This window comes from Poromitra crassiceps (genome assembly GCF_964638095.1).
Source record: "Poromitra crassiceps genome assembly, chromosome: 9".
In the NCBI taxonomy this organism is placed as follows: domain Eukaryota; kingdom Metazoa; phylum Chordata; class Actinopteri; order Beryciformes; family Melamphaidae; genus Poromitra; species Poromitra crassiceps.
This window is the reverse complement of record NC_139630.1, coordinates 46,901,369-46,911,368: the sequence shown is the minus strand read 5'-3', so window position 1 is coordinate 46,911,368 and position 10,000 is coordinate 46,901,369. Positions and strand designations below refer to the sequence as shown.

Genomic DNA, 10,000 nt, shown 5'->3' with positions numbered 1-10,000 from the left:
AAAAAAATAATGTATTTCCTTTATCCGGTGTTATATCTCTATGCTGGCCTCTCCTCAGCAGCTCTCTGAGAGAGAGCGGCAAGAAGGTAATGATGGATAAGATGACAAGAGAGGGGCAGGATGAGGGGAGGACCGGTGTGGGACGTGGAGCTGAGGTCAAGGGCGGAGCATGTGCGGGGGGGGGAAGAGACCCAGTGGGAAGCAAAGAGGATACTGGCATAAACACACCACTCCCTATCAGGTAGAATTACATCCTAATGTGACACTGAAGACCACAGTAATTAAACCAGTGTTGTTTAACAGCAACACCCGCGTCTCAGTGACTCCTCCTGCGCTCATTTGCATACACACACACACACACACACACACACACACACACACACACACACACACACACACACACACACACACACACACACACACACACACACGTAAATGCAAGCTCATGCAGAAACACATGCACACACAGCCCATATGCACGCTTGTAATTCCAAATTTTGATGTTCATGCTACATTTGTGCTTATTCAAGATTTAAGATTCAAGATGCACTTTAATAGCCACAGTAAGTAATCTGATTACAAATGAGGCATTTGACTTAGTGCCAGTATGCAGCACAGTGGTCACATCAAAAGCAATACAGAAAAACAATCACAAATTATAAAGTGCAAAATATAAAGTCCTTTAAAGTGACATATGATGTGGGGGCAGGGTGGGGGGGGTAGGGGTAGGATAATGTCAGGGGGGGGGGGGGGGGGGGGGGGTGACTCCGGCCCGTTATGAAGCCAGCTGTGTTCAGGGGGGCATTGGGGTTGGGGGGGGGGGGGGGGTGCGAGTGATAAAGTCCTTATTTGTGGGGGCTTTCGGGTCTCGATGAAGCGGTGGATGGCAGTTGGGTAGAAGCTGTCCCTGTGAGGAGGGGGTTTTGGTACCGCCAGACCTCAGTCTTCTGCCAAGGGGGAGAGCCTCAATGAGTTTATGACTTGGGTGGGAGGAGCCTCAAAGAGTTTATGACCTGGGTGGGAGGAGCCTCAAAGAGTTTATGACCTGGCTGGGAGGGGCCTCAAAGAGTTTATGACCTGCCTGGGAGGGGCCTCAAAGAGTTTATGACCTGGCTGGGAGGGGCCTCAAAGAGTTTATGACCTGGCTGGGAGGGGCCTCAAAGAGTTTATGACCTGGGTGGGAGGGGCCTCAAAGAGTTTATGACCTGGCTGGGAGGGGCCTCAAAGAGTTTATGACCTGGCTGGGAGGGGCCTCAAAGAGTTTATGACCTGGCTGGGAGGGGCCTCAAAGAGTTTATGACCTGGCTGGGAGGGGCCTCAAAGAGTTTATGACCTGGCTGGGAGGGGCCTCAAAGAGTTTATGACCTGGGTGGGAGGGGCCTCAAAGAGTTTATGACCTGGCTGGGAGGGGCCTCAAAGAGTTTATGACCTGGCTGGGAGTGGCCTCAAAGAGTTTATGACCTGGCTGGGAGGGGCCTCAAAGAGTTTATGACCTGGCAGGGAGGGGCCTCAAAGAGTTTATGACCTGGCTGGGAGGGGCCTCAAAGAGTTTATGACCTGGCTGGGAGGGGCCTCAAAGAGTTTATGACCTGGCTGGGAGGGGCCTCAAAGAGTTTATGACCTGGCAGGGAGGGGCCTCAAAGAGTTTATGACCTGGGTGGGAGGGGCCTCAAAGAGTTTATGACCTGGGTGGGAGGGGTGGACATGATTTTGAGAGACATGAAGATTATGACGATTATGAAGCCCTTTCAAAGCCAATTGGATAAACCTAAATTGGTTGGCTCGTGACATTTGGAGATACAAGGTTTTCATTTTGACAGCGATGATACAATATGCCCCGCAGAACACCCTCACATACTAATAGTACAGTACATGTGCACAAACTGTACACTGACAATCTCTCAGTCACATGACCCACACTCTGCTCAGTTGAGTCATCCATGTTGATTCGTGGTGGTGTGCAGCGAGCGCCGAGCACACATAGGTTAATTGCTTCCTGTATTAAAACAAAGCTGACATTTACAGAATAGCAGCCCACTGACATGGCACCAGGCAGAGGCGTACAAAGCAGGGAGGCAGCACACAAATAAATAGACACAGCCAGTCAGTCAGTCAGTCAGTCAGTCAGTCAGTCAGTCACACAAACAGCCAGCGAGCCAGAACAAAGGAAACTGAGAAAACGTTTCAGGTGCAGTCATTTTGTGCACGCGGAGCTATGCAAGTTTGAGAAGTGAAGCTGACAGCAAATTCAGCAGGTCACGTTTTCAGTTTGTTGAGAGCTAAAACTAGTATACGTTATAATAATATCAGTATATAATAAGTATGAATGATGATTTGGGTTTGAGATGGTTTGAGAATAAAAGTGGGGGGGAGGGAGAGATCAAAAATTTAATCCCCCCCTCTATGCTTTTTATTTTTGCTCCAAGTAAAATGTTTTATGGTCACTCACGATTCAGTAGGTGGCTGGTTGGCTTCATCCCAGGCTTAAAGCTCATAAGGATTTTAGAAATGTCTATGGAGAAAATGAATTGGGAATTCTCTCCTGGCACAGGAGCTGAGGAAAAGTGGGCGGTCACTGTTGATCTCTAGCCCTCGATTGGCTCTGAGAGGCTGTTCACAAATGAGCCACTAAACTCCAGATACCAACTGTTTGACTGCAGTAACAATCCCTCTCCATTCTATTGATTTAACATGGCATAATTAGAAAATGACTATGTTCAAATTATTTATTTATTGATATTGTTTATTCCTAAAACCACAGATGAACGATTAGTCGGCTATGTTGCAGTGTCGACTAGTGGTTTTGATAGTCGACTATGAATATACTTTCTGAGAGAAGCAGAAAAAACATGGAAAAACAGACAAGTCGAGAGGAGTTTCCAGCGGCCTGCTGACCTGGCTGACCCGGCACAGACTGGTGTGACCAGCTGGCTGACAGGCAGTCAGGTGACCAGCTGGCTGACAGGCAGTCAGGTGACCAGCTGACTGGGAGCTGCTATTGAAATGTGGCTTTGGTGTTTGTAGTGGTGGTGAGCTGGCTCTTTGCAGGCTCGCCACTGCTAAACTGCTCAGCCGTGACGCATGTTTGAGTACTTTGCATTCAACCTTAATATTGGCTGAGGTTGTGCAGAATGGTTTCATTATTCTTGCATCCGTTCGAAAACGTGACATCTGCTGTGCGGAGGTGTTCAAAGGGCGTTTGAAGATGCCAAACAAAACAGAGAAAACACCTTCTGTTTGCTTGAGGTTCTTCTGTATATTTGACTACAAACGAAAGAGCATGGTAAACCTGATCTACATGAGCTACCTGAGGCATGTCCTGGGTTTGCCAACAATGACAGACAGTACAGCAGCACAGTCTGTGTCTGTGTCATGTTCAGACTGCCTTTGACTCTTTGACTGGAGACAATGTCAAAATGAGCCGTCTTTCTGGGCTGGTGAAGTGTGTCTGTAACTTGCTCGATGCGTTGCTCTGTTCTGTGGGTGCGCCAGAGGCTGCAAATGCATTCATGTAGGCTGGTGGTGTCACGCACAGCAACAAGGCTTTGACAGGTAAATGTCATTTTTGCTGCCTTTCCCCCCCCCCAGCCTTTTCTTGCCTTTATTGTTCTGTAACATTGCTTCTGTTGTCTTTCAAATAAACGGATAAGCTTTGAATGGCTGTAATCAGCTTCTTGTTCATTTTGCACTTGTCAGGCAGAATATTGTTCATAAAACAAAATCATCACATCAGTAGGCAAACAAGGGAGCATGAAATCTGATTGGCTGTTGATGGCCAATGACTGCGAAAGTGTAAGTTTGAATATACATATACTGGTGGCAATCTCTTAGATTACATTTTTACATCATTTTATTACACATTTATCACACACTTTTTTTGCGAGTCAGTAAGTAATATCTGTAGTTACAGTATGTGTGGATTGCGTTACAGAGAGCCATGGCTACATTTGGAGCAATTGTGTCTGGGCACCCATCTGTAGATGGTTTATATACAGTAGATGGACTTTAACAGAAATAGCTATCATGATGATAATTAATCATATTTCTATGGCATCAACCTCCTACCGCAAGTGACCGTCTTTGATGCCTGCATTGACAGTTATTCACTCACACACACACACACACACACACACACACACACACACACACACACACACACACACACACACACACAGGGTAATCATGGAATCCTTTTGATGACATGATGTAGCAGACTTGACCTATAAAGACTGTGTGGGGACACAGTGGGGCTGGGCTGGGTGTTAATATTGAGCAGGGGCGGGAGCCTGGGGGAGATTTCAGGCATGACAGCAAAGGTCAAGGGTCGCTCCAACACCCCCCCCCCCCCCCCCCCCCCTACTCTCCTTCGCATCTCCATAATGCCGCAATAACCGAGGAAAAGTACCCAGTCCAGTGTCAGGTATCAGAGGCTTGCTGTACGTTTGGCTCGACACAAAACAAACATTGTGTAACCGGACTTCCAGGAACTTGAGACGAACAAGGAGTTGTTTTGCTGTTTAGATCCCCCAAGACTGACACGAGAAAGAGATTTATCTAGTGGAAGGAGCGCGGGGTTACGAGCGTTCAGGCAGTCACACACCGTTTTGGACAACAGTTGGCACGTTAGCTCAAGTGAATTAACAGCACATGTAAGGGAGGGGGAGAGACCCAACATTTTCCTGGTTAGACCGAAAGTTCCTCTCATGGCAAATACATGCTGTTAACAGTCGCTCTGTGCAGCGCGCCGCTCATCTCATGGCAATACATGCTGTTAACAGTCGCTCTGTGCACCGTGCCGCTCGTCAAGTTTGCGCAGTCTGAATACTTGCATATTTTTGCAGCACTAAAAGGAATCATGAGCTCACTCTGGCATTATAAAAAGACCAGGACACGGAAAGGGTGTGGAGCCTCACCAAGCTTTATTTACATGCGCACCATTTCTTATACAAACTAGATTACAATTCAAAATGGAATACACAGGAAAAATACCCACTAACATCAAGTCGAGAAGAAGTAAGATTAATAAAGGGCAAAGGTCAGGGGTCACGAGGGCGCAGGGAGGAGAGCTGGGCCAGGGCTCTGAACAAGGGATGGAAGGGCTCAAGAGATCAGTATGGAAAAAAGGAGCGGTCCAGGAGATGATGAAGGTATCTAGTGGTACTTCTCTTATTTTGTTGCTTTCCTTATCTCCAAATTTGCACATGGGGTGCTGGGGGCGTGTGTGCTGGGCACGAGAAGAGTCTTGAGTTCTCTCCCTGAACGAAGCGGCAGCAGTGAGGGTTTATGAGGAAGGCCTGATGATGAAGTGTAACAATGGCCGATACGTTTATTTGACACTCACTGTACAAAACATTAGGAACACTTTCCTGCAATGGAGTTGCGATCCCCTTTTTTGTCAAGGCTTCATAACTGAAGCAGATTGGATGGGTGAAATAGTACAACTGTGTGGATTCATGTCAGTGATCCAGGTAAGATGTCCCAAAATCATTTAAAAACAAAATCCACTGGGCTTAAAGCATCGTCAACTCTTCATTTTTAAGTCCAGTGGATTTTGTTTTTGGACATAAGGGACATATAGCTGCTTCCCGCCCGGATTCACCTGGTCAGTCTACACCATGGAAGGGATGAGCACTCCTAGTATTCTGCACAGTCAGTGTGGAGAAGTTCAGATGCTAAGCTGGTAGCTTGGCGGCTCAGGATACCCCCTGCCAACTGAAACGTGACGTACAGTACTGTATGCACCTGTGCCTGCACCAATGTCATCCCCGACACACACTCGTCGCGATAAAGGAGAATGGTGCTGTGTGCTGTTCTGTAAAGCCCTGATTTGACGAGGTTGAAAACAGTACAATGTGTGTTTTGAGTGTGTTTCTCCTAAGACACAGGGAACGTCCCTGTTACAGCTCCTGTGGTGGGACGGGCACCGTTGCAATGGGGGTCAGGGGGTACAGCTAGGTCATGCACTATACCTCAGGTAGCACAGTAGATCATTCTAGCCAGCCATGCACACACACTCCTCTGCCTTGGCCTCAAAGTCATTATACACACGCCTGTACACTATTTTACACAGAGGGGGCGCTCCTGTTTTGTCGCTACCCCACACAGAGAAGGGCTACCAGGGCCTCCGGATGCTACAACAACAGTGAGTTCCACCATTTTAAAATCCGCTTCCGCCAATAACTTCGCTGGTAACAATGTTCCCTCCCACCCGGCACGTAACGTTGTTCATTGTTTCTTCAACTCTACCTTCCGAGGTATCACAAAATCCAAGGGTCAAGTACTACATGAGTATATAAGGACATAGAGTGAGTATATATGCATTTCACACAATTCATAATGCATAATACAGACATGCATACAGAGGGGGTGTGCTGTATGCACCATGAGGGATAGTGAGGGATAACACATCCTTAACTCAATGGAAATAAAAATCCATAGCTAACAAACATACACGCGGACACACAGACGCACACACGCGCTAACATGTACTCGGGAGATACAGGAGGTAACCTGTGGGAGCACCAGGCAGGTCTGTGAGGGACGTGCGTGCACGAGTGTGTGTGTCGCGACTTGGGGCGGAAAACAAACAAACGTAAAAACGATGACGACAAATCTCCCGGAAAAAAAACGTCAGACCGAGTGAAGTCCGCTCTGTCTTCCTTCGTTGTCCTCTTCATCTCGGCGGTCAATAGTTCACAGGTTACAAGTTCACAACACAAAGCGTTACTGTTTTGCCAAGAAATGTCTTAAATACCATCAAAATGTGACTTGGTGTTACATAAACAGGAAAGCAACCCCCCCCCCCCTCCCCTCCCCTCCCCCTGAGTGATGCTGAATATGCATAACAGGCCCCGCCCACCATGACAAGAAAACGGCAGAGCTTAACACATGTCCCTGCTGGATCCCTGCTCTTAGTTTTCTCTGTATGTATGCGTGTCATCATGTGTGTATTTGTGTGTCGTGTGTGTGTGTGTGTGTGTTGTGATTTGGCTGCCAGCATGTTCTACTGTTTGTTTTCAAGTAATTTGGCAATATACACAGATAGCTTATTGTCTTGCTCGAGAAACAAAATGGCTTCTAGAGGGAGGAGACTTCTGTAAAGCCCCATTCCCTGTCTATAGCTTCCACCTTGCCATGCTACACTTGTGGCTGCAGCTTTCGGCTTCTGCAGGTCGCGGGTAAAAAAAAACAAAAATGCACGGCTTGCTCTCGGGACACGATTCAACACTGTTAACATAGCACCTGTTATGCTGTGGAAATGTTCACAACCCTATTAGGACACAGGTATTTATTTTGGCTACATAATATGCTGTGCTAAACGACCTCAACAGAACTAACCAAAAGCTAAAGAAAGCCTTCCCCCTCCTCCTTCTAGGATTTCCACTTCCACTGTACTGTACAAATATCCATGACAGAGATTTTCATTTTTCATTTTTTTTACAGTTAGATATACACAAAAGATAAAAATCATTCTGTTGTATTCAGCTAATTGTAATATAATTTTCAATATACTACAATTCATTCAAACGGGAGCTAATCAAGCAATTTGTGAGAAACAACAAAACCCGAAGTGCATGGCGTTATGCTATGAAAGCCCTTTCACCCCTAAGGGCGTGGGGGTCAGATTGGGGGCAAAGTGTGGGTATGTCTGTATGTGTGCGTGACACTCCGTCCTCTCTCCATTTCATCGATACACCAATACTTTTTATACAGACATGTATGATGCAGAAACAATTATGATAAAACAGGAAATCCAAAAACAAACACTGAACATTTAAAATCACTGAGTGAAAACAGAGGGGACATTTTCTCCAACATAACACATCCCAGGAAACCACTGGATTAGATTTTACACCACATCACTTTTTGATTCCATTGTACATTTTTGTCTTTTATTTTATTTTATTTTTTTGCGACAGGAACAACTGCAACTGTGCCTTCGCTTGCCACTTGAGTCCTCGTATTCCACCTGCAGCCTCGTCTGATAAGCGCCGTCTCTTTGATAGCAATAGACTTTCTCTGACTGGATGTCAACGGAAAATTGCATAATTCTAAGATTTGCGAGTTTCTTGTGATTGTTTGTGTTTGTTGTCTCACAGGAGGCTTTGAGGGCTGATGTTCCAGCGTCTCTGGAGTCTGTCAGGACGTTTACGGCTCGTCAGTGTGGGAGCAAAGGTGACGCTCTCAAGAGGAAGTTGTCTGTAAACAGAGGGTTTGTACTTTATGTTGTGCTGATGGCAGGTTTGGCAAAAAGGACGTCGTGTGTCTGATCTTCTCTTGCACTACACAGTTCACACCTGGAGAGATAAAGGACATCAGATGATCATTTCTAAGTATTCAGTGTGCACTTAAAAGCAAGGAAAATCCATTTCCTTCTACACTCAAGAGATAGCGACACATACCTGCCAACATTAGGCTGTGAAAAAAGGCAAATGCACCCTCACCAAAATGTTGCTTAATTTTGGAGCCTTATTTAGTGCACTTGTCAACAAGCTAGCGTGACATGGTTGATACCAATGGATGCCTTAGGTCATCTAGTTTCATATGATACCAGAAACTTCAGTCTGGCTTTAAAACTAAGCCCGCTACATCCTTTGAAAGACAGTAAACAAATCGACATGTGTGCTACCTACACTGAGAAACACCCATTTGATTTGTATCACTATGAAATTGGAAGATTAACAGAAGAAATTAACAATTGGGAGCCCAGAAAGGGATACAAAAATAGGGAAACTGTGATAATCGGGGGTGTTGTCAGGTATACTGAGGTATACTACATCTGAATATCCTCGCCTGTTCACAAATGCCACACATCTACTTGATTGTTCAGCTTAATATTGATCGTACTGATGCTTATGCACACAGACACACACAGCCGGGCGAACAGTATTCATACCTGCTCTGCTCCCTCCTGGGCCGCGCCCCTCAGCCGGGTACCCAGCTCTGCTTGGTGCTGGTGAAGTTGCCGACTCCGTTCATGTTGGCCAGAGATTCAAAGTTAAAGTCCAAGCCATCGGCGTCCATCAGCTCATTCCTGATGATGGAGTCCATGTCGCACTCCAAGCTGCCGTTGAACATGTCCAGGTCCAGGTCCGTGGGGAAGCGGTCCTGGCAGATCCCAAAGCCGCTGCCCACCGTCCCATTCAGGAAGATGGAGGAGTCAATCTGCATGGAGGAGCAGCCGTTACCCCCCAGCGGCGAGTGCAGAAGCTGCTGCTTGGCGTTGGCCAGAGCGTTGGCCTCGTTGGCCAGGCTCAACCCTCCGTTCAATGCCCTCAGGGAGCTCTGGTTGTGGTTGTTGCTCTGCAGCAGCCCCCCTTGGCTGCCCTGACCCCCTCCGGTGGTCCCAAAGGTCATCACGGGGTCGTTACGGAGCATGAGACCGCGACGGGAGTTCTGGGAGATGATGGCGGCGGCGCTGGCCTGCGACATCAGCGGGTCGGACTGGGTCATCATGACGTCGCTGTGACTGTGGCCGTCAGAGTTGAGCAGGTCCTGTAGTGTCTGGCTCCCAAAGCGGGAGATGCTGGAGAAGGAGGTCTGCTTGTTCTCCTGGATGGTCTGCATGGGGGCCGTGCGCAGAGTAGAGCCCGCCGCGTGGGGCCCGAAGATGGAGTTACTGAAGCCGTTAACCCCGCTGTTGGAGGGAGAGGGGGAGGCGGGCGAGGAGGTGGAGGAAGGTGAGCCCAGCCCGTTGGGTTTGGACCCGAAAGTGAACCCTGAGGACCCTCGTGTAGTGGCCTGTCCCGGAGTGGTTGGCACCAAATTGATGTTGTCCAGCAGCTCATCCATCAGGTCATCTGTGAGACCGTCGTTTAGGTTCATGGTACCCGCCAGGTCGGCCAGGCGGGGCAGCTCGGCCGGCAAGGCCTTCCCGCTGGCCGGGGTGGCAGGGTTACCAGGAGACAGCGCTCTGCCAGGACTGGAGTAGAGCATGGGGGAGAGGGGAGGCTCCTCATCGGGCACCTCGTCCAGCTCGGGGTTGGCCAGGATGGGTGAG

At 47.9% G+C, this 10,000-nt stretch overlaps 1 protein-coding gene across 1 annotated transcript in view; it reads right to left on the bottom strand.

Annotated features, from left to right (window-relative positions):
- Window positions 1–6,866: 6,866 nt before the first annotated feature.
- foxo3b (forkhead box O3b) overlaps window positions 6,867–10,000 on the bottom strand; it is a 79,403-nt gene continuing 76,269 nt past the window's right edge. The window contains exons 3-4 of the mRNA XM_083643443.1: window positions 8,897–10,000; window positions 6,867–8,297 (exon numbers count right to left, since the gene is read on the bottom strand). The exon at window positions 8,897–10,000 is cut by the window's right edge and continues 362 nt beyond it. Of these exons, the coding sequence (XP_083499569.1) occupies window positions 8,926–10,000 (1,075 nt within the window). The 3' untranslated portion in view covers window positions 6,867–8,297; window positions 8,897–8,925. The remainder of the gene's footprint in view (window positions 8,298–8,896) is intronic.